Below are 25,164 nucleotides of genomic sequence, written 5' to 3' on the forward strand. Positions count from 1 at the left end.
AGAAACCTCTTAGAAAGAAAATATAACACATTGAGCGAAAAAAATAATTATTATTTTTTGAGCGATTAAGTAAATGTAAAATTATAATTATTAATGGCAAGTAAAATAGATAATCATTAAACATTAATTTTTATTTTCACTTATAATGATTACGCCCCCTGGTTTTTATTTAGTTTTCATGATATACACATATGTATATGCATATATATACTTGCATGTAGCTAACTATAATAGAGAACGGCCATGGATTGCTTTTGTTTTAAATTGTTTTATTCGTTTCACATGCTACTTTTCTAAAAAATATACTCAATAATGTTAAATCAAGTAATTGTACATATATATAATTAATTTTAATAAATACCAACTTGCTATAGCATAATGTGTAATTCGTTAATAATACTTGAAACTTGCTCCTTTGGGCGCCAGCTCCTTGCTGTTTAAAAAAATGCCGCCAATCATTACAATCGCTGCGCAGGCTTTTTTCAGTGAGTGTTAATAAAAAATATGTATCTTCCATATGTATATGTATATATATCTATTGTTTATTTTCTTCTTTATATATTTAATGACTAGTAAACGTTTACAGTTTTGTTGCTTCTTGCAGTGTTCTCCGGCTCCAAATATCCACTTTTACTCTCGTTCAAAATTTGAAAAATGCATTCTGTGGTGTAAAATCGTCTTGAGCATTCAAATTGCTTTTTTTTTCTTAGGATTGTTGCTTTTCTTAATCCATTTCGAATTGTCATTTGTCGAAAAATTCTTTGAAATGTGGAGGGCGTAACTTCGTTCTTTTCAAATTTTTTACAAATCTAAATTATACTGATCCTGGGTGTCAATTAATCTTAATATTGTAAATGGCCTTCAGCTTACGTTCTCATTGGTAGTGGCTGGCTTAAGATTCTTTTTAAGAGCTGAACCCCACCTCCTCTTCGGCTATTGCACTCTGCCCGTGCATTTTAGCTCTCCAAAGCCGTTTATCAAATTATTAAAAAGAGGGCAACCAATACGTATTCCTCGGTTACAAAAAAGTGTTTTGCAACTATGTTAAACTTCGTAATAAAATAAGTAAAGTTGTTGCTTAGAACCCTAGGCGGTTCAGTTATAGTCCAAACTATGCGTATATATCGCTCATATCTATATACGTGTATATAAATTCAGTGCTTGTATATAAGAAGTCAGTTTCTTTTGCGCCGATTTCGTTAGGTTTCTGGATTCTAGTGGCCATGGAATATAAAAGTTGCATTTATGTAATTGGTGTTGGTGTCGGAAATATTCAAGGGTAAATATGTATAGCCTCAAATGCATAGTGCCGCATGATTTTACCTTTTTGTTTATTCGTTCGTGTTTGTTGTTGGGAGTAGACAGTATAGAGTATGGCTTTCGAATGCCTGTTTAATTTCATTTCATATTACGTTTGCTTAAATTTTGCTTTGTAGTTTTACGCTTTCTTTTCTTTCAGTCTTTACGATTCACGGCTTTTGTGCTTTTTATTATTTTTTTTTTCTGTATGACCGTCAAAATTGCTTCAATTATTTTCAAGATGAGTGACCAATCAAACACGATTATGAGCACGAGGAATTGCAGAAAGGTCAGGGTGATCGATTGGGTGCAGAGATAATCTTTTGACCTTAAACACGTGAGTGCATGCAAGAGCACGGTTATTATCGTCTTCTTTGCTATTATCATATGTTTTTAGTGGGCAGTTTTCTTTTTTAGCTTCTCTATTGCTCCATAGAGACGGTTTTCGTGCGTTTCCACAGGGACTTAAAAAGTCCCTTCTTCTTCGTTTTCGTATTGGTGGTTGTAACTTCCGAGTCCCCAACATGCGTCTTGCGACTATTGCTATCCTTTCGCTTGGCAGAACCTGCAAACACCAGAAATAAGTTAAAGATCTATGTTGTTATAAAATATTAAATATAAAAAAAAAAACTCTTTAAACCATTTTTAAGATAAATAAGGGAAACAACTAACTCAAAATAGTATCTTACACAGAAGTGGGCAATGCAATAAAGAAGTCACTTCGGAATCTTAGTGTGTATGTATATTCTCTAACAGCCGAGTCGATCTAGCCATGTCCGTCTGTCCGTTTCTACGCAAACTGGTCCCTCAGTTTTAAAGCTATCTGAATGAGACTTTGTATATAGTCATCTGACTTCTCTCACTGCTATATATGTATGTCGGAGCGGGCCGGATCATACGACAATATCATATACCTGCCATAGAAATGATCAACAAAATTTTTAGAAAAAAAAATGATAACTTCACTGTTTTTCAACATATTTGCATCTTCTTTTGAGATATGATAGTTTTGATTCCTTTCTTGTTTCATCTACTATGGTCCGTTTCAGACCCTATGAGGTCACTACTGCCCACATAGGACACCCCGAAAATTTTACTTTAGATCCGAACAAAATTAAAACTTAATGAACTCTGTTTAAAATCTAAATTCCTTATTTTGAATTAAGTCCCGCGTTTTCAAGTAGAGGTAAAAAAACACAAAAGTCTGATATTTGGCTTGTCAAAAACTGTATCAAATCTATACGAGAGATATTTTAATTATTGCAGCTAAAGAGCAAGATTTGGTTTATTTCTGGTAACAATTTAATAAATTTGAAATAAAATGCCGCGTATATGTTTGTTAGGAAGTTAAGGAAGAGAAGCTCATGAAGATATGCAATGCGATTGCCGCGGAGGGTCCATTGCCACCACATAAAAAAGAACGTCTCTGAGAGATCAGCAGCATACAACAGAGTTGGAGGGCTTGTTGGTGATTCCACCTCGATGATGGGGAAGATTTTACACAAGTTCTGCGTGAAGTTTTAGTGTTTGCTCCTGGATGACGAACCACAAGCAAACTAATAGCTCGAATGACTAAGATGGCCATCCAGAAACCATAAGAAAAGCCATAACCGTGTATATAAAAATAAAACTTAGAAATGTAATTTTGTATTTATGTTTTTTATGGTTAATATTTCTTAATAAATCATAAATATTTTCATGCCACTGATAAACGAGCATTGCAAAATGACCTCGAAATGCTGCGTTTCGGCTTAAAAACCACCAAAATAACAAATACAAAAAAAAAAATCGACACTTTTCTGTATTTTTTCAACAACCAGAAATGACCTCATCTATTTTGTTTGAAAAAATATCGAACATACCCCGGGAATGTTGAAATATGTAGCAGTCTCGTTTCTCTCTTTTTATGCGGTGCCAAATACATATGAGTAGCACCTATTGCTTGATAGACTTTTTACTCATGTAAGTGGCCACAACACCGCACAAATGTACCCTAAGAATGTACAAATATGTAAAAACAACATATTGTTTTCTTGCATATTGTCATTCTTGGTCGAATTTCGGTTTAAAAATAAGAGAACTAAACAAAGATCATAAAAAATGACAGACAATTTTGGAGTGTGTATCTTTCCACAGCATTTTTTGTGGGTTGTCTTTGCCCTACTCCCAAACAAAGCGGTGGTAAAACCCCGCAACCTCAGTGCGGCTCTAATCTGCTCAAATCTCTGATCGCCATTACAATTGCATGCATTTAACTCATAAAAAGGTTTGGCTACGAAATTCCAGTCTGGCAGATTTAATTCTTCTTCTGTCCTGTTCATACCTTTACAGCCTAATTACTTGTTACAACATTTTCGATTCGAATTTTTATTTAATTGAAAAATAATTAAGGGAAACTCACCTGTTTCGAATTCATAGGCATGCTTGCTGATGGTATCATCCATGGCCTGATCACAATATGTCTTGTGCTTCCGATCCTTGTGGTTTTCTATGACAAATTGAAAATGTTGACCAGTTAGTTGCGGTATTTTTTGAGTCTTACAAGTTGTATCCACAATAAAGTTCCTAACTTTTTAATGTATTTGAAAATCGTGCTTGCTTGCTTTTCTTATTCCTGCTAGCTTTTTTCCCAATAGAGACTTACTTTTCTTGGTGATCAGCAGGCTTGTTACTCGTCGCAAAGCCTCACGCGGTGATTTATTCAAAAAGGACGGCGTCAGATTTGGTGGCAGAGTTAGAGGCTTGCGTGATTGTCCTGTGCCCGACATCCCCGCCGGATTATCCCACACCCGCACGGAAGCCAAGCGATCGATGTTCTCTGTGGAAGCTGGGCGCATGCCTCGTTGCTTTGGATACCATCCGCGGGCAGGGACCCCAGTCATCCGAAGCATCTCATTGGAAGCCAACGCGTGATTAATGGAGCGCTGACGGCAAATTTGAGCTGTACCGTAATTGCCACCTAATCGATGGAATTTCAAAGTATTGTTTAATATTCATTTATACCATGGGATAATTAAATAACTGAATCATGATCTATTCAATAACAAGCAAGGACCTTGTGGAAATATTTTGTATTTCAGAGATTATTAAACAATTCGATGTCTTCGAAAATATATTAGTTATTTTAAAACAACAAAACTATACTTTTTTCCTAAAGAAAGAAATTATCTTTGACACCGACATTATACATACGTTCTTTTGGGCTCGTTAACATAGATACTGCAAGCAATGCAAATAATACTGTATTCCTCCTCAGTGAATTTTCGTGTTCCCACAGAGTTGCGTTAAAGTGCATCCGCATCCAATAACAGCTGATTGATCAGCTGTGGCTCATGAAAACGTAAACAAAGATGGCTGAAGCGGACGATGTGGGAATAAAATGTATAGTTTATCAACTATTTCGGCTATTTAACAACAGCCAAACCACAGATTACGTCAGATTTATAAGCACTAAATTTAAATGAATTAGATGACAAGGAATTTGAGTTTCTGTTATGATTTTTCTCTAACAAAGAGCAAATGCCCCGAAGAGTGTGTATTGGTGGTATAGGCTTCCAAAATCTATAAAATAAAGTAGGGGTAGGGGCCTTATATTAAATAGTAGCAATTGGGGACACTTTTGGGCAAGAATATACAAAAAAAAAACGCCAACAACTATTTTGGGCATGATTGTAGCTTTGGCGCCACATTTTAAATTCCATATTTCAATTGTTCCTCGCTATCTTTGTTTACATTTTCGTAGTGAATGGTAAAATTTTCACTGATAAGATGACGAAATTAGAGTTGCACCGAAAAACTAGTTGCACCCAACTAAATGCCTAGATGCGTTCTAACGCGGTCTACAATGAGAAACTTCGGAACGGCAAAACATATGGGCAGTTTGTTCAACGGACGGTGAATGCGGTTTGACGCTCTGTGGGAAGACCCTATAATTCATTCATTCATAGAAACTGACAGACGACCAGACGGCCAGAAGGATATGGTTAAATGAAATCGTAATCGTAACACAATAAAATGGGGCTCTTAGGAGTCGCGAAGCTAGACAAGAAATTCCACATCGTAATGATGTTAGCCAGATCTCGATAACGACGCACAGTAGCGCTTTTTCACATTTTATGTTGCAAAAATAATAATTTGTGAACCAAATAAGATAATCGAATAATTTTAAATGAATGTTGGTTTTCGGTGTAATTATTGACAAAAACATCCGATATCAAAAAAATATAATAAATTAGTTAAATGGTTAAATACCATTGATCAAAATGATAAAAAACAAGAAAGGAAGCTAACTTCGGCACGCCGAAGTTTGTATACCCTTGCAGATTGGTTTTGATGCTTATATTATCGATTTAAATGCTGAAAACACTCACAGAACAGAGTTTCATTACATTTTACCTATACTTATTATGTTTACAGTTTGACAGTTACAGTTTTACATTCCCAACTTTATATATTTTATACAATTACCGATCGCTTCTATGGCAGCTATAAGATATAGTTGTCCGATTTTTATGAAATTTATACCAAAATTCTAGAATAATAAAAAAAAGCTTATATCTCAGAGTAGATAAACATACGTTGAAAAACAACGAAGCTATAATTTTTTTCCTATTCATTTGCCGATCGTTCCTATGGCAGCTATAAGATATAGTCGTCCGATTTTCATAAACTTTTTACCAAAATTCTGAAATAATATAAAATGGCTATATCTCAAAAATGATGCAAAAATATTGAAAAACAGCAAAGTTATAATTTTTTTTCTAAAAATTTATCGAACATTTGTATGGCAGCTATATGATACAGTCGTCCGATCCGGCCCGTTCCGACATATATAGCAGTGAGAGTATATAGAAGACTACTATATGCAAAGTTTCATTCAGATAGCTTTAAAACTGAGGGACTAGATTGCGTAGAAACGGACAGACGGACGGACGGACGGACGGACAGACGGACAGACGGACATGGCTAGATCGACTCGGCTGTTGATGCTGATCAAGAATATATATACTTTATAGGGTCGGAAACGTCTCCTTCACTGCGTTGCAAACTTCTGACTGAAATTATAATACCCTGCAAGGGTATAAAAACCTGTAAGCGCACTATAAAATATACAAATAGTTAATTTTTTCCTTTATGAGAAAAATTCGTGGTGCGGCTGAAAACGAGTGGTGGGGCAAAGCCCACCTTCCCCCTTGCCCCCTTGTTTTAGTTTGGATAACGGGGTATGAATGTATCAATCATTTAAAGTAAAAACTATAGGGTAAGGTGGGGTAAAGCCGACAGTGTGGGTAAACCCGACCTCCCTCTGTTTTCGAAAATCGGAAGCACTACGCAAACTAATATTAGTGTTGTCGTGTAGAGCATCGAAAACAATGAAAATGGTGGTATGACACCATTTTATTAGTCAACATTGAGATGGTCAATCGACAACAAGTTTGTTTTCACAATTTTGACTTTCATTTTTGTGCATAATTAACTGCAGGATATTTCTTTTTGTCAAAGTTATCGCATGAAAAGGTAAGTGGATTTAGATTCTTTGAATAAAGTCCTACAAAGTGCATATAAGTTTGGTTCATTTTTTTTCATAATTTCTTTTTTAATTGCGTTTTTATGAAAAATTACGTGGTGGGGCAAATCCGACCTCTAAATAGTGGGGTAAATCCTGCCGCAAAAAAGCCAAAAAAACAACAATCACACAAAAACCATCAACATCGCAGCCAACCAGACGTTCAACTCGAACCAAAAAACGCCAGCAAGCTATTTGAGCAGCGAATCAGATGATACTGATTAATTATTTTGCTATATTCATTTTTTTAATTCTATTATCTTTTATTACCATTATATAACGTAACATTGATTGATTTATCATTGCAAAACCTATATTTAGGTTATATCTGTACTAAATCAACCAAAAACATAGGCGGTCGGGTTTACCCCATCATTTTTGAACATAGCAAAAATGAACTTTTTCGTAAAACGCTTGTATCTCAAAACTTTTCAAAGGTATGAATAAAATGCTAGAAAGTTGCGCAAAGGTCTAACCTTTAATTTGGTATATATAAAGACTTGATCCGATGTAAAATAAGCATTTTATAGCCAAAACCATTTACTAGGTCGGCTTTACCCCACCTTACCCTAACCATTGGATATATATTTTCTGAGTAATTTTTGCTAAAAGTCGACCAATTAACCTTTTTCTAATGATATAAAAAACGAAGAAAATTCAACTTTAAATGCTCATATCTTCCACAAAAAAACCTTACAATAATTTAGTTGTAAATTCGATGTCCTTGGAAAATTTTCTTTCGGATAGACGTAGTTTGGCGATCATTACTTTTCTGATTTTTGCAACTGAATTTGTTTAGAGGCGCTACTGTGCGACGGTTAAAGAAAAAATATTTATTTCAAATTTTATAAATTATTGAAGCATTTATGTTTATGTTTATGTTTATGTTAAGTAAGGGTGGCCCCAAGGTTCGACAACAAAAAGAAAAAATAAAATTGTATAACTTTTATATGTTTTCACACAAAAATAATCTACACTCGATACAAAAAAATGCAGCCTATCGCAAATTGTTACTCACCGCCAATACCCATAATAGATGTGCCCATATTTATAGTGTTCGATGTGCTGGATCGTGGCGCTGTGCGTGAGCCACTGACAACTGACAGCGGTTCATTTTGGCGTCTATATGGCGTGCGCGGAATGTCGCAACTGTGAGGAAAGTGTACATTCATTTCTTAGTAGAACACTTGTCGTGCTTGCCTGCACTTACCCTCTTGCAAATATTGGAGTTTCTGGAAGACTGCATGATGTCTGCAGGCGGTGCTCCTCGCGAGGCGATTGCTTGAGGCTGCGCTTGGTGCCATAGTTAATGTACCGTCGTTGATAGGACCCGGAGCCGGATCCACAAGCCATTCCATCGATGGCGGGCATCGGTGGCAAGGGTCCCAGACCAGTGGGCGTGGTTATTCCGCTGCCGCCCCCGCTGCTATAGTGACCGAATAGCTTGGGGGACCGCTTTCGATACTGCGAGTCAATGCTCCACGATTTGATGGTGTTTGTCGAAGGGCCTCCTCCGCCGGCAACTCTATGCGGTGGCACCATTGGTGGTCCAGGCAAAACCTCTTGGTGAGCCGGAGCGGGAGGTGCTGGCAATTCGTCATTAAAATGGCGCACGGCGGTGACATTGTCGCGACTGCGGCGGGTGTGGCTGTTGCTGGTATGCACCGCCGCTCCAGAAGCGGTGGCATGCACCTCCACAACGGTGGTACCCCGATTCGGAAGTGGGGCACCGGCACTCGCCGCCACCGCGGCTGATGGCAGCTCCAGCTGCTTGCGGGGTTCAACTGGCGACGGCGGCAAGGGAGCGTCGTAATCGAAATCCGGAAGCTTGGAACTTGGAGGTGGCGATGGGGGCAATGGGCCAAAATTTGGCATCTGTGACAACAACATCTCCTTGGCACTCTCCGATTTGTGAACGCCGGGACGAAACTCCAGAATCCGCTTGGCGTGCAGCTCGGCAGCAGCAGCTGCAGAGAGTCCAACGGCTCCAACAGCTCCTCCAGCAGCATTGCTGCAACCAGCTTGCTGACCCACAACGGGAATGTCGCCGCGCAGCAAGGCGCTAATGTTATGCTCGATTTGCTGCAGTGGTGCACATCCAAAGCTCAGGTCGGAAAGCTCTTCGTCCTCCTCCAAAGTGGGAGCCAGATCTGTGTGGGGAGTGGTGGCGTTTGAGACACGCTGATCTGGATTGAGTAACAAGTTTATATAATTATTTTGTATTCATTACGAGCAAATGTTCGGTAAAACTTAAAAAAACCTAATTATCGTGGAACTAGTATGAATATTGCCTTTAAATTTAGTAGTCCTAGCTCTTAAAGTCTTATAGATTTGCTTTTGCAAATAGACGGACGGACGGCCATGGCTAAATTGACTCGGCTGGTGATGCTAATCAAGAATACATCAACTGTATGCCTCCTTCTGCCTGTTGCATTTGCACATTTTCTATATAACGCCATTGTTCTTAAGGGGGAAATACCTGTAAACGGTCAACATTTTGGTATTTTCGTGAATTTTGTTGTAAGAAATAGTCAAGCAATCATCGTGAGACTTTGGAAAAAGGGAATCGGAGATAAAAAATAAAATGTACTAGAAACCATATTTTGCAAAATGACGGACCTACAGTTTTGAGTTTTCCCGCTAAGGACACGATAGAGCTCGGAATTCCTGTCGAAAATACCCAAACAAAAATTATTTGAGTTTATTATACGTTTATCTTATATTTGAACCTAATAAAATTCCGTTTTGAAAAAAAAATTACATTGTCAGGAAGTTAGATGTCACTTCCCACCATTTAAAAAAAGTAATAATACTCATTTGTATTACATGCATTTAGGTTCAAAAAAAAATATAATTTCATGCTGATGATAATAGTTTTTTGATTCACTCAGATATGTTGCATAGTTTTTTGTGAATCGTGGCCGTATGTAGGTAAAAACTACATATGTACATACATATGTAGGTAAAAACGCTAAAATGAAAAGCTGAGAAAAAGCCGTTTAAAGTTTTGAATTCAACACTTGTATATGTACCATGCGTGCATACATGATTTAAGGTTCTTGGAATTTGATAATGAAACTTACATAGTAAATTCATTAAGTAACAAACTATTAAAAAAAAATTATTAAATAAAAAAAAATATAAAAATTTACCCAAAATTGTTTGCTTTACATGTATACCCCCCTTCATGGGTGTCGGGGATACAAGATTGTCTTTATAAAACCCACTACTAACCGCATGTCAATTCATGATGATGCAGCAAACACATTTTAACAAATACATTATAAGTAGTGCTACAATGCAGTAGTGATACAATCGATGTTTCAACAAAATCGGCCAACATCGATGTTCACTTGTCAAACATCGATTATTTTCAACTGTCACTTAAAAACCGAGCAAGAGGCAGAATTGGCATACTAGATCAAAAATTTTTTAAAATCGATTATTAATCGATGTTTTTTATGAAAGTACTCACAAACATCGATGTAAGCAAACATCAATGTTTTTCCAGCAATAATTATAAGCCACAATTTCATAATATACATAGAATACGTTCATATCTAAGAAACTTTCTCACCATTCCCGTTAAAGGCATACAAATCGAAGCTTCCGCTGCCATTTAGACGCGCCTCGTCGAACTCCTCGCTACTGGAGGTGTTGTTATCCGGCATGGACTCGGCACTGAGTCGCTTCTCGGTCAGCATCGCCGTCTTGCTCTTGGTGGGCTTGCAGTGACCTAGTTGATCCGCCGCATCAGCAATGTCCAGCGAGAGGGCTGCTCGTTGGGCGGCCGCCATTTCGAGTCCTCGTCGTGTTTGAGCCGCGTTAGCTTCGCACTCCTTGTACACGAAATTCATCTCGGCAGAGGTGGCGGCGGTCGGTGGATGAAGGGGCACGGGGGTGGGTAGGGGAAGTGGGAGAGGAGCCGCATCGCTTTGCTCGCTGTCGCTGGTGTAGAACTCGTTGCTAATTGCACCCACATTGGTTCCGCCGGACCCATTGCCTGTTCTCTCGGCCAACGAGAGGCGCGGCGGTTTCGGTATGCTAAAAACATCTGAGGCACGGGGCGGCTTTTTGGCCGTAGAACGGCGTATGATAAACGTTCCCTTTCCCAGCATACTTTGCTGGTTGCACACAAAGCCGCTACCAAAGTCGTCCGAGTGGTTTTTCTATTGGGTTGGAGAAATTTCATCAATAGTTTCCACTCTTATTTGTGGGTTACAGGAAAACTCACCTTTTTGGAAGCACCAGAAGTGGAGGTCTTCTTGGAGCCACAAGTTTGCTTTTTAGTATTATTCTTGAAGTGGATCTCCCAGGCTACTCCGTTCTGCTTAACAGGCGTAAGATCAGTCGAGATAGTAGACTCCTCCAGTGAATCTTCCGAGTAGTCCTCATCACCCCGGCCAACCGCAAGCTTCGATGTCGCCACATTAACGTGCGAGGCAGCCGGCGAGGCCTCGCCGCTCGAATTAGACGACGAGGCCGAGGAGCTGTTGGAATGAGGATGGAGCATGTGGCACACCTCCTTGTGCTTCTCGACCGAACTGAGTAGCCGCTTTCCACGCGCTCCCCCCTCTCCGCCTGCAGAGGACTTTGAGGAGGAGGGTCCCGGATAGATGGTCACTGGATGTTCGTTGACGATCGGCTCCGGCAGTTTGGCCAGATTTCCTCGGAGAACCGCATTGTGCACGGCGCTAATATCGATTCCCAGAGCGTTGCGTCCGCCGTTACAGCTGCCGCCTGCCTGTCGGATGGCTGCCAGTCCACTTGAGGACTTGCCACCAGAAGTACCGACCAAATTCGATGTCCTGCTGGCCCCGCAACACGGAAGACTCGAAAATTTCGAGTCGCTCGCAGGAGTCGAGCTTGAACTCCGTGCCTTTGGCTAAGTGATGATGGTTAAGAGAGGAGCAGAGGTGATGCAGTGAGTTAATTGGTTTCCCATTAGCACTACCGTACTCACCAGCGTTGTTTGAATCAGCGGTGTTGTGCTTTTCTGCCCCTGCTCCTCCGCCTCATTTAATTTAGTTAGATTCTCCGCCGTACCATCCTCATTGAAGCTGCCCTCCGGCACGGTGTCGGTGCTGGGCGTCTGTGGCACATCTTCCGAATCCTTCTTGGACATGCTGTCGGTGCAAAATTCAACATGTTATGGCATTCAATGGTTACACTTTAAATTATCGGTAAAAAAAAAAACAATCAACGCGAAAAATGCAACTTGAAAAAATCTTGTGACGTTACACATCTATCTAGTAGATAGTATCTACCTCATTCGGGGACAACATTCTAGTAAAAGAGTAAGATCAAGATCAATTTGACCACCGCAATCTGAATGCAGTGAACAGGAAAAGCAACTCTAATATGTCACGTCCATTTATTAAATAAGGGAGATGAAATGTTTTATAAGTTTTGTTATTTTGTTTTGCATTGCTTTTCTCTATAAATGCTTAACATCTTATCAATATCGTGTCCAAGTCTTTCATCGATCAGAGCAAAACTAAACTTATTGATAGTGCATCGGTTTAAGTGTTCAATGTATGAGCATGCCATTTGGATGTCGGTGTACATGATTACTAAGAACTCACTGAATTGAATTGCTTCTTAGCAAGGAGGAGGAGGAATTAAAAAATCAAGTCAATAGAACGGTAAAGCAGAGTGATTTCTTGTCACCAACTTTGGTAGCTTTACGCTCGATTTGTAGGACGCCATCTTCTGCCTTTGCGTATAATCACAATATGCTGTGACGTTGCTTACCTCATTACTATATTGACATTTTGTAAACAATACTAACTTTTTACGACTAAGACTCATGTAGCCATCGTCCTCGGACTGATTCTCCCCACTATTACAGTTCAAGGCATTCGGTTTTGTTGCTGCCTCTTCGAACTCAGAAATGATGTCGTCAAGCACCTTAATGGGCTCCGGTATGTCATCCAAGGAGATGGGCTCCAGAGACTGCAGTTGATCATCGCTATAAAAACATGAAGTTAAGAAAATTTAAAACGGGTCTACAACTTTATAAATTCAAGTGAGTTTCATATACGAGGTCTAAAAATTGGTCTTCGTTTAAAGTCACCTGCTTGCAGTGTCGGGAAGTATACATTTTGTACTCATTTGTAATTGTTTTATTATATTAACTTACTGTTGTATTTCTAATTCAGAAGCAGCTGCATATGAATCTGGATCTACTAGAGCCTCGACCTCCGCCTCCTTAGAATTTGATGCTGCCTGCGAATCCGGCTGCCCACCAGAATAAAGCGCATCGTCGCCGTCCTCCTGTCCGTTTGCATCGCATAATACACACGATTCAGGTGACGCTTCCATTATACGATTTTCATTGAAACCATCGACGATCTTCTCTGCAGTTCCTCTTTTAACTTTGGGTTTATTATAAAAATGTAATCAAAGCATCCACAAACATCGACGTCGCTGTAACTGGCGCCTCCGTCAGCGTTGCGACGGACGTTTCCTTTTTGCCGGCGATTTCAATTTTCATCTATTTGTATTTGAAAGTACAAACAAGAGTTAAAATTCACTTTCCTGAACTATAAATACCCTACACTTTCACTTGCCACGGCCAAAATATACCCAGAAATCTCAGAGAATGTACTAGAAGATCTTAACGGAAATCTCCACTTCTCTTTTCTAATCTCCTAATCTCCAACGCATATATCCTACTTCAAACTCAACTCGCCAACTGGGACCTGTTTAAGGGACAAATACATAGCTTAAGGCTTACCAAATCTAAAAAAAAAGCTTCAGATGAAAGATTCTTAAATCAACATAAACACCGAAACCGTGATAGAGTACAAGAAAGCAAACGCCAAAGTTGAGAGATCAATCAGGAAAGGTAAAGGTCTCCTCCATTTAAAACTTCTCCAAAATCCTAATCTTGGTCTATCAAAAGTCTGGACAAACATCCCACAAGACGTACATATACACACAGTGGCGGATCCACGGGAGGGGGAAATTTCCTAATTTACCCCCCCCCCCCTTGGAACCTGAAAATTTTACTATCTGGCAGTGTTCCCAACCGTTACATGATTATCCTATAGTATAGGACCTATACGATAATACTGTACAATTGGCACTATTAAGTATGAAAACACTCAACGCATGGTGACGTTTCATTTAAATCCGTTAATCTCGCCAAAAACGCCTCAACTTGACTGTCCAATAGAATAATTTTCTGTATACACAGCATCTTACAACCAAAATAGGAGATATGATTTGAGACCTATGGTCAGAAGACCCAAAATTTCCCTCCGATCCTTCTCAGTCCACTTAATAACAATGTTCCATCCCCAACAGCACTAGAAATATACATCTATAATATAATTAGCATCCGCCAAGAAGTAAGGACACTCACCAGGACCAAAATGCATATCTTATAAATTGACAACACCCAATTCCTTCAAATTCGGGATGCTTCAGCACTTTGACAACATCCTTGATTCCCACATTCTAAAACCCATTTCACGTAACCCATGTATAGCCAAAGTCTTGACGAAATCAAAGCGCACAGGTAATGGTGTTTTAACCAACAGACTTATTTGTAAAAATCTATTCGGTTTTAAATAATGCAAATCAGTTTAACACAGTCTACTTAATGAATACTGAAAATCCTTGTCCTTTTTTTTCAGAGACTATTTTTAATTGTGTATCATATATTGAAAATAACGGAAGCATAGTCAATTGAGTAAAAAATTGTTTAGGAAATCTTCAGAACTCATTAAATCCTTTGCGGGTTGAAAGTAAAAAAACTTCGAAGCACACTTCAAGGGAATTATTGAGTTTTTCCCGAGTCGTTCCTATGGTTTTATCCTGTTCTTTTTTTTTTTGTGGCTGTGGAGTTGGTTCTGTCCTGTTCAAAAAAGGATAAAAATAGTATATCATACATGCTGCAAGGAATAGTATAATGTTTGGATATGGGCATTTCCACAGAAAGGTCAACCGCGGCCAAAACACTAAAACTTCTCTAAAAATTTTTTTTTCCAACATAGTAACATAAGGAAAAGGCCAATTGATTAAATTTGAAGGGCTATATCATATTCTAAAACAAATTTCGAAATATTCGAATGCATATTCGCGCAAACACGATTTTTCATTATTTTGATGAAAAACATCATAAAAATGGACCTGTTTTCTTTTGTTAATTACATCCAAACCGAGGCATTATGCTTTGACTGTTGTTTACTAACATCCCTAGAAGAATGCAAAAAGTCGAAATAAAATAGAAATATGCTCTTCCAATTTACTTATAATAGTAAAAATTACATGCAAAGTAAGATAAAAAAATATGTCGCGTGCGACATGTCGCGTGCGAATATGATTAAAATTAAGTAAAAAATAAACTACGCTATATTTTTGCTTGTAAATTAAAGCATATGAAAGTGACATTATTGCATCATATTTTAAAATTTGTTTCATTAAAATAGTCCCTGCCGTTTCGTTGAAATCAGTGTTTAAACAGCTCGCCGCGAAAGTGACTTCTGTTTTTGTCGCGTGCGAATCCTTCAGTTTTTTTTAATTTTCTTAAAATTGAGCAAACTCTCAAAATCAACATTTGCACCAATTATAGTCCTAAGCAAGAGCTATAAGTTAACATTTATAAAAATAAAAAAAATTAAATGTACCATACTTTTTTTTTGATTTGAATGCGTACGAATGTCGCGTGCGACATTATGGAAATGCCCATATACTCTATAGCAAAAAAGCCAAGTCTATATCATTACAATTGGACATCCATGTTCTATAGATTTTGTTGTCTACTAAGGTTTGTATTTAGAGCTTTCTGACAACATGTGCGTCTAGCAATATGTCTCTTATTTAAATGCGGGTGTTTGTGTTTAAGAAAAAAGTAAATATCTCAGAGTAGCTGAAAACAGTGAAATTATTTTTAATTATTTTCCCGAACGTTCCTATGGCAGCAATATTATGATATGATATGATACAGTCACATTTTCATAAAACTAAAACCGAAATTCTAAAATAATACAAATGACCATGCCTTTAAGGGGGTCTTCTCATTGGGCAACTTTTTTTTCGATTTTTTTTTTTTGCATTTATTTATAGCTTGGGATGGTGTGTATATGTCCCCAAAAGGATTTTTAGAAATTCGAAATACTTTAGAAGATACAGCCTTTTTTGTAAAGCAAGGTCTTCGCAAAATGAGCTTTTTTCAAACTTCAAACCACGTTTTTCGAAACCACGTTTTTCGAACTGGCGGCCATGATATCTCCAGTTCAACTGAACCGATTTTCATGAAACAAAGTGGAATCGACGCAGAATTGTCACCATTTTCGGCTGACGGAACAGATTTTTTTTTTAATTTTTTTTTCTATTTTTTTTTTACACTAAACTACAAAAAAAACGGCCGAAATCGAATTTTTTTTTTTTTGAACGGCCGCCATTTTGTTTTAAAAATTTAAAAAAAAAATCTGTTCCGTCAGCCGAAAATGACATCAATTCTGATTATAACCCCGTTTTTATTTTTCATTTCGGACGCTCTGGAGACCCTGAATCGTGGCCGCCAGGACGACACCTTTTTTTTCGACCACCAAGTTTAAAGTCTCATTACTCTTTGAACAACCCTCGTATCGAGGCAAGAACAACTTTTTTAGTTACTTTGAACATTTTTGAATACAATAAATAAAAAAAATTTTCAATTATTCTTTGCGTTTTCAAATAAGAATTTTTTTAAAAAGGGTCCAAAAAACGGCTTTTGAATGAGAAGACCCCTTTAAAGCGGCAAAATATAACTAAATAAAATTATATTCTACAAAATATAAATATTATTATTATTATTCTAAAAATTTTCAGATTGTTCCTATGGCAGATATATGACATCCGATTCGGCCCGTTTCGACTTATATATTAGTGAGAATATAGTCAGAAGACCACATAACTGCAAAGTTTCATTTAGATAGCTCTAAAAAAAAAAAGACTACTTTGCTTAGAAACGGGCAGACTGACATGACTAGATCGATCCTGCGCTTTATGTTGATCAAGAAATTTTATATGTATGTATATGTTACAGTATTCGGTCAGAAATTACTTATTTACTGCACTGCAATCTTCTGACTTAAGGGTCCATTCTGGTTAGTTGTGCCAAAAAATAGGCAATCTTTAGGAGAGATAGGAGACATAGAAAGTTCAAACTTTGCACGTTTATTTCTCATAATTTAGAGATGATTTAGCACAAATTATCAAAATTTTTAGAGGCATGTCCTAAAGCAGGACACAGGACGACGTAAGCCAATGCCAAAAAAAGGAACCCCTCTATTTTTTCGTTTTTCGTGAAAATTCTCTTCTCTTTGTTGATTAAAAATCCAATATATAACTTATCAATGTAATTCTAGTCTATTCCATGGACACCTTCATTACAAGTATTAAAAAAAAAAAAAAAAAAAAAAAAAAAAAACATTAAGATTCGTTAAAAATTGACTGAGATAGGACGATCGCCAGCTCGAAAAATGTAGTTTTCCAGAAAACGCGTTTAAAGTTTTATGTTTGCTCTGTACCTCCTTTAAGTTGGCCGGCTCGGAGGCTCATAACTTTTAAACTATTACGTATTTTGTTTTAGTATAATATTCTGACACTTATAACTATCAAAACATGAAAAAAAAAAGATTTTTTTAACTAACCCTTAAATTAGTAATATCCTGCAAGGGTATACAATTACCAAGAAAAAAGTACTACAAAAACAAATCAATGAATGCATTTCATATATTGTTTTTTTTTTGTGTGTAAGTTTGGCGACTGTGAAATTGCTTCGAAATTTTCAACACCTTTTCATGTAGGGGAGAGTGGGGATAGGTGAACCACGGGCATAGATGAACCACTACACTAAATTTGGAAAGCAAATAAACTTTGCACAACAAAAGATAGTATTTTTGCATAATACTTAATATTCCAAGGAATGTGGGCTCTTTTAGATTTCTATATACAGCAGACCCTTACGTCGAATTGTTCAGACATAATAATGTTAATAAGAAAAAAGTGGTTCACCTATCCCCACTCTCCCCTACATATGTACATATGTACCTTGGAGATACATATGACTTTATATATTTCCAAATCTTGGTTTTCATTTGATATAAATCATACGATTACATTATATATGTATGTAAATACATATATATGTAAATATTTCCGTAGTCTAGTCTGTAAATGTACATATACATACGTACACTTCTAGTGATTTTTGTACGATTTAAAAATATGCTTTAAATTCATTTAAAATCTGACAGCTATATACATACATATGTACATAGCTGCCATAGACAGATTGGATTTTTATAAAACGATAGTTAAATCAGCTCAAAAATTGTGATTATATTTGTTACAGACTTTAATGTTTCATTGAATAATTTAAATCGAATAGACAAACTTGCAAACTGCAGACTTTCTTATTGTTTGTTCTTCATTAAACATCATTTTTACAAAAAAAAACTCTCGATACTTTCATTTGAAACCATTCTGAGCAGAGCGAGAAGACAACAAAAGCAACAACGTGAGAAGCACGCTATTCGCACTCCTTATGTTGCCGCTGCCTTCATTCATATTTTCTATACACTTTGGGGTCGTCCTCAGTGAGAGGAGTTTGAGTCAGGCGCATTCATACAGACTTTTTGTCGACCCCCCCTCCCCCCCTTACACACGCGCGCACTCATATTCTCTGTGATGCTATGTATGTTGAGAATATATATATGTAAATTTATATATGTACATAAACACGTTTTTTCTTATTTTGCCAATAGTTGGCCTAAAAAACACACATGTATGTACATATGTATGTTCATTTATAACGGATACAATCAGCGATATAAAATAAAAGTTTGCAACATTCGAGTTTCTAATACGGGAAAAATTCATTTCCGGGCCTATTATCGGCGAATATCTGTGCAAGTCGGGCTCTAACAGTTCAACCATAACACCCACACGCCCCAATCACTGACTTTGTCTAGCTGTAAAATGTACTGCTGCACTCGGCGTCGTCGCTGCTTTGGCTTCTGCTCTTCTTTCTTTGCCTTTCCTTTCCTTTACTGAATGAAGTTACAGCAGGGAGTCTGGAATCGATTTTTTTTACACATACATACACATGCAGACGCGAACACTGAAACTCCGGCACACAAACGCACTTACACGAGCTCTATTTTTTGTCTTTGCCTAATAATTACATTTGAAAGCTTTTGCTAACATGTCAAAAGGTCAAACCCAAAGTCTTCCAATTGGAAATGTTGCTAAAAATAGTTTAACTCAAAGCGTGGGCAAAACAGAGACAGAGAGGCCGGAGAGAATGGGAAAGAGCGAGCGAGCGAGTGGGTGGTAATTGTAATGACAGACGCCACGGCGACGGTAACGCAACGGTAACAAAGCAAAAAGCAAACTCTGGGCAATTACCGAGGGCATTTCGCATTTTGCGAACTAACAAACAAAGCTCGATCCTACACACATGCGTACCTATGTTCGAGCACTTCGCGTTTAAAGCCGCGTTTTAAGCCTTCGTCTCCCAAGCAACCGTCCAGCGAATCGACCTTTTGTTTATGACCCGAGCGTTGGCGAATCTAGGGATGTCAGAGATTTATTCATATACTGAAATGTCATTATCGATAATTTTACGTGCATCCGAAGTGAGTGCTATAAACGCCGGCTGCGACCTGTGACTGTCTATACACTTGTTTATTTACTGTTGGTCGTGCTATTGGATATTAAAATTAAATTTCTGGCTTATCAAGATCTCTCATAAATACAAATACTATTAAAAAAAATATATTTGCTTTAAAAAAAGAAATATTTTTTACACTTTAAATGAAATTTCCGCATGAAATCTCCGTAATATCCAGGGTATCCAGAAGATGAGGATCTCTAGCGTTGTATAGACGATATGTTTAGCCGGATAGAGGACAACCCAAAAGCGACACCCGCTATATTTTCAACAAAAAACCTTTCGCAATTCTGTCAGTCATATGTCTAGATTTCTAAATATATATGGCTTAAACTACTGAACCTCTTATTTAGCAAGTCAAAACCTTGATTTCTACAAACTGTGTAACAGTAAACAGACTAAATATATCGAGAGAGTACTAAGTAAGAAACAGCTGTTTCCAGCTGCCGATATTTTTAGCACCCCAATTGTATTCGATTCTTTGAAAACTACTCGATTTGTCTGCGTTTTTATCGATATTTTTTTTGCCAGCCGGAAATCGATATTTTACCTTACCAAACGGACACAATAAAATTTTGATGTAAAAGCAGCTTTATTAAAAACTGACTCAAAATCTTCGACAAATTTTTAAACAGCTATTGTTAAGTGTCCTACAGCCCATTTTTCATTATTAATTATTAATTCCGAACATAAATTTACTGTTAGACAACTTTGCTCGAAATATAAACTACACATAGAGGTAGTCAAAATTATTTACACAAATGCAAAATTATTTGCACATCCTAACTTCTTTCAGTTGGTTTTCTTGTTCTTGACGACCAATTTTTCTTATTTTTTATCGCGTAGCTTGATCTATGCAGAAGCTATCTAAAGAGGTATACGAAAGATAACGGCTCATAAGACAATGCTAAAGGCAAGAGCAAATATGTCTATTTATTTTGGCCATAGCTTAATAAGCTCAATTCCAGACAATGGAAAGCCTTAATCGATGCCAAACCTAAATTTTCTAATTATTAATAAAGTAAGTTAAAAACATTAATAAAATTGAACAGAATTAAATTTAGGGCGAAAACAAATTATGCGTAAATACGACACTTTACATTCACCTTTTTTTTTTTTGCCTTTAGCAATGTCCTATAAACCGCTATCTTTTGCATCCCTTTTTGGGTTGCTTCTGCATAGATCCAAGCTACATGTTAAAAAAAATTTAAGAAGTGATTACCAGGAATTTGACTATTTTATCTAGCCTAGAAACCCCCGCAATCTAAATCGACTGAAGTTTGTACCAAGTTTTTGATTTCGTATATAAACTTAAGCATGTAATCATTTACTTGATTTATTATGTTGTTGTTTTACTGTTATACAATTAATAATCATCAAAATTTCTTTAATGTTTTTGTGTGTTTTTATTTGATTTAAAACACTGCCAACGGCCGCAGATGTATTAGTTGGCCAACTGGATTTGCATGTCGTTTTCGGTATCTCCACTTTGTTCTAGGTTCCTCCCGCTCAGCCAGCTGCACATGGATGTTCTTGTGTGGGGATTGGGTAGGGAAAAGATGGTGGCTTACAACTTGTCCAGGTACTGGGACAGATCGGGGAGACCCTCCTTCAGGCCCTTGCGTTTACGCGTATCCTGGACAATCTGGTAAGGCTTGCTAGAAGGCTCGGACGGATCGCCGGGCAGCACTTGCCAATGATCGAAGACGCACTGAGGGAAGGCCTGGCCACCGGTGTTTGAGCGCAGATCGGCAGTGAAGCCGAACGACTCGTTGACGGGCAAATATGCCTTCACCACGAACATGGGCGTGCCCACGACCTGGTTCTCCTCGAACACATGGCCACGACGCCTGTTCAGCACACCATAGATACCACCAACAGCAACCTCGGGACATTGGATCTCGCACAAATAAACGGGCTCCATCAAACGCGGCTTGGCGGTGATGGCGGCGGCGTACAGACAACGACGAGTAGTTGGAATGATCTGGCCACCTCCACGATGGATAGCATCGGCGTGCAGGGTCACATCGTAGATGTTGAAGCGAACTCCGCGCATGTTCTCGTCAGCCAAGATACCCTCCTTGGAGGCCCACTGGAAGCCAGCAACAACGGAGTCCTTGATTTCGTTCAGGTACTGCACGGACTTGGTGCAGTCGAGGACAAAGTTGGGTCCTGTGCCGTCGGGACCAAAGCACCAGATCTTACGGGCCTCAGTCACATCGTAGTCGTACTTCTCAGACAGGTAACGAGCACGGGACTTGAACTCATCCTTGGAGCTCACGTCACCATTGTCAATATCTTCGGGCAGACCATCAGGCATGGGCAGGGCCTTCATCAGCAGACGGTTGTGCTTGTTGGGCGACTTTGACAGACACATCTGGTCGGACTCCTCGGACACAGTCTCGCGGTACGACACAACGGGATCGGACTTCTTCAGGGGGATGCAAGCGTGGTCTTCCTCCAGATCCTTCAGACAAATCTCCAAATGCAGCTCACCGGCACCAGCAATGATGTGCTCTCCAGACTCCTCAATGATGCACTGCACCATAGGATCGGATTTGGCCAGACGCTTCAGACCCTCCACCAGCTTAGGCAGATCAGCGGGATTCTTGGGCTCAACGGCAACACGCACGACGGGCGAAACGGAGAACTTCATGACCTGAAATCAGAATAATTTTACAATTAGCAAGATGGAAACAAATGAAGATAAATCCTATCAAGTTACTGTTACTGCAGTAAGCAAACACCGTGATTTACCTTCATGTTGTGTGCATCCTTGAAGGTAGTAATGGTGCCAGTCTTGACCAGGAACTGATCGACACCGACAAGACCGCAGATGTTGCCAGAAGGCACATCCTCAATAGCCTCGACGTAACGGCCCATCATGAGAATGGTGCGCTGAATGGCCTTCTCGTAAAGATCTTCCTTCTTGCCGGGTGTATAGTTGGGGCCCATGATGCGGCACTTTTGGCCAGTGGCCACTTTGCCGGCGAACACACGGCCGAAGGCGTAGAAACGACCCTTGTCGGAGGTCGGCACCATCTTAGAGATGTACATCATGAGGGGACCATCGGGGTCGCAGTTCTTCACGGCGACAGCAGCCTCATCATCATGGGGACCCTCGTACAGCATCTCCATACGGTACTTCTGGGCAACCACAGGCGATGGCAGATGAATGGCAATCATCTGAAGTAGAGCCTCACCAGCTGGCAACCAGGTGCGCATAACGGTTTTAAGCAGAGCCTTGCCGTCCTTGTCCTTGTCCTCGTGCTTAAGGGTCACTCCGATCTTCTCAAGCAACACACCAATCTCCTCCTTCTTGTAATTCATGATGGCATCGAACACCTTGTAGATGGGATCCAAGATGTACATGCAGAACGAACGCTTGTTATCGGCCTCCTTCTGCTTCTGCCACTTCTTGGTCTTGGCATTGAAGAAGTTCTCTCCCCACAGACTGTGAACACATAAAACAGATAGGATTCATTGTTATGGGCTAATCATTTACCCTTAGAAAAGCTTTACTTATAAATATATGAAAAATTTAAATCTTCCCGGAAATAATAAAATATGTATATATATAAATTTGTATACTGTAAGATCTCTGCCTTGGCATGCCTCGTTGGGACATTAAGAAAGAGGTCCCGAGGTAGCGTTTCAACAGGTTTCTCAAATTTGCTCTGCTTCTATTTTTATAGCACTTGTGGCGCCATCACCATGCGCGACTCTACAGAAAGTACCCCTAGGGGAGTCTCCAAGATGCCGAGCGCTCAGCGTCACACGTTTTGTGCTAGAAGCGTGACATAAGTCTTTCAATAAGATCTACTCACCGGTTCATTAGCTTCACCACATCAATCTTGAACTTTTCAGAGTACATCTCAGAGAACTGCTTGAGGGTGAAGGCCCACCCGTGCAGGCCCGAGCCGAAGCCCACGGATCCTCTGGAGGGGTCCACGCGCACCTCACCCATCGGACCACCATCATCGTTGTAGGTGGCAATAATGACATTCACGTTCTCCACGATGCGCTGGAAGGTCTGGTACAGCTCCTCAGCATCCAACTGCAGCTCCAGCAGGGCACGGTCCATCTTGTTCATGAACAAAATGGGCTTGATGCGCTCGGCAATAGCCTGACGCAACACGGTCTCAGTCTGCACGCACACGCCGGATACGCAGTCAACGACGACCAGGGCACCGTCGGTCACACGAAGAGCGGCGGTCACTTCGGAAGAGAAATCCACGTGACCGGGCGAGTCGATCAGGTTAATAAGGAAACCCTTGCACTCCTTCTCGCGCTGATCGGGCTGGGTGATGAAGACCAGATCCTTGTCTTCCACTTCGAAGTACATGGAGATAGCGCTGTATAAATTTAAGAATGTTTAATTTTGTATGCCCGAAGCCCATTCAAATGTAGGATTCTTACGTCGACTTGATGGTGATGCACCGCTCCTGCTCATCCTTGCGGGTGTCGGTGAAACGAGTCTCACCGGCCTTCGCTCCGGCAATAATTCCGGCCTTAGACACGAGCGAATCGGTCAGGGTGGACTTGCCGTGGTCAACGTGAGCGATCACAGACATGTTGCGGATGTTCCGCTTTTTGTCCATGAGGCCACGGATTTCGTCGACGGTGAAGTTGACCTACAAAAATAATAGGACACATTATGTATTAGAAATAGGTGCTTTCAGATGTATATATGTGCGGTTATTAAAAATGGCGTCTACACACACTCACACACAAACTTTAAAATCATGTCATGGACTTTGAGGTTAGATAAGAATAAAAAACCAAATGCGCCGCCTATATACTGTGAAATCATTTCGCTCGCACTAACACTCACACCCGCACCGCAGCATCGAAATATAAAATTAGATGGCTGACCCTCAAGCACTTAAAACTTTTACCCAGACATGCCCAATTCTTGTGAAATTTCAATAGCAAACTGCATACGTCATTCTACACTTGTACTATTTTCTTGCCTTTGTCTTGCATTTCACCACACACACACACATGCATTCTTGCACATATATAGAGAAGTAGATATTGGCCAGGTAACAGTTGTCACGTCTGCACTTTTCCACACAACTTTTCACTTATTTCCGTATGCCACATATTTTAAATCGCCACAAGGAACTCTAGGTCGGTACTTTCTCCACCACTAAATGCCATTACTTCAGTTTAAAATCACCTACCATTTTGGATGTTTGGAGATTTTCTCGCGGACCAAAAAAACACTACACGCCTGAACTGGCGTTTCGACAGGAAAGAGCGTGCGACGGAACAGTGTGACCGAAGCGTATACACTGTAACATACCGTCTTGCGCGAAAAAATACTCTAATATTCGGAAAATACCAGGTATCATGATACATAAACACAAGGTGGTCTAGTCGAAAAAAAGTTGCCCTTAAAAGGTCTGTTAAGTCCTTTCTTTAAACTTCTAGCTCCAAAATTATCTTATAGCTTAGTCGATATCTACATTTTTTACTGCAGTTACTAATTGCATAGAAAGATTTTTTCCCTAGTCGTCTCAATTCAATTTTTATTGACACAAAAAAACATAACACACACAAAAATAAGCCCCTAAACTTGAACGATTTGGAAGCGGACGAGACTACCTTTTATAATTGTTCCATG

At 39.2% G+C, this 25,164-nt stretch overlaps 2 protein-coding genes across 3 annotated transcripts; both read right to left on the bottom strand.

Annotated features, from left to right (window-relative positions):
- Window positions 1-248: 248 nt before the first annotated feature.
- Window positions 249-19,449, bottom strand: LOC108081530 (uncharacterized). 2 transcript variants are annotated; one of them, XM_017176748.3, is made up of 11 exons: window positions 19,331-19,448; window positions 13,008-13,361; window positions 12,657-12,836; window positions 11,829-11,991; window positions 11,100-11,750; window positions 10,443-11,034; window positions 8,076-9,051; window positions 7,884-8,014; window positions 3,944-4,258; window positions 3,701-3,787; window positions 249-1,864 (listed from the first exon to the last, which is right to left on the bottom strand). In XM_017176748.3, exons 2-11 carry the CDS (start codon window positions 13,187-13,189, stop codon window positions 1,722-1,724), a joined length of 3,420 nt encoding a protein of 1,139 aa, XP_017032237.1. In that variant the 5' UTR covers window positions 13,190-13,361; window positions 19,331-19,448; the 3' UTR covers window positions 249-1,721. The 2 variants fall into 2 exon arrangements, with proteins under 2 accessions (XP_017032237.1, XP_070140925.1); XM_070284824.1 differs by lacking the exon at window positions 249-1,864 and having other exon boundaries at window positions 3,753-3,787; window positions 3,842-4,258; window positions 19,331-19,449.
- A 1,406-nt stretch (window positions 19,450-20,855) lies between these two features.
- eEF2 (eukaryotic translation elongation factor 2) lies at window positions 20,856-24,856 on the bottom strand. The gene is made up of 5 exons (XM_017176747.3): window positions 24,722-24,856; window positions 23,955-24,169; window positions 23,363-23,890; window positions 22,293-22,989; window positions 20,856-22,194 (listed from the first exon to the last, which is right to left on the bottom strand). Exons 1-5 carry the CDS (start codon window positions 24,722-24,724, stop codon window positions 21,103-21,105), a joined length of 2,535 nt encoding a protein of 844 aa, XP_017032236.1. The 5' UTR covers window positions 24,725-24,856; the 3' UTR covers window positions 20,856-21,102.
- Between the last annotated feature and the right edge of the window lie 308 nt (window positions 24,857-25,164).

This window comes from Drosophila kikkawai, chromosome 2R (genome assembly GCF_030179895.1).
Source record: "Drosophila kikkawai strain 14028-0561.14 chromosome 2R, DkikHiC1v2, whole genome shotgun sequence".
NCBI lineage: Eukaryota > Metazoa > Arthropoda > Insecta > Diptera > Drosophilidae > Drosophila > Drosophila kikkawai.

Bases quoted from the DNA above. Each gene is read 5' to 3' on its own strand.
- eEF2 (XM_017176747.3), bottom strand. The intron at 23,891-23,954 runs GTAAGAATCCTA...AAATTTATACAG, and splicing joins TGCATCACCATCAAGTCGAC to CGCTATCTCCATGTACTTCG. The intron at 22,990-23,362 runs GTGAGTAGATCT...ATGTGTTCACAG, and splicing joins GTGGTGAAGCTAATGAACCG to TCTGTGGGGAGAGAACTTCT.
- LOC108081530 (XM_017176748.3), bottom strand. From the start codon at position 13,189: ATGGAAGCGTCACCTGAATCGTGTGTATTATGCGATGCAAACGGACAG. The intron at 11,035-11,099 runs GTGAGTTTTCCT...CCAACCCAATAG, and splicing joins CTTCTGGTGCTTCCAAAAAG to AAAAACCACTCGGACGACTT. The intron at 8,015-8,075 runs GTAAGTGCAGGC...CTTTCCTCACAG, and splicing joins ACTCCAATATTTGCAAGAGG to TTGCGACATTCCGCGCACGC.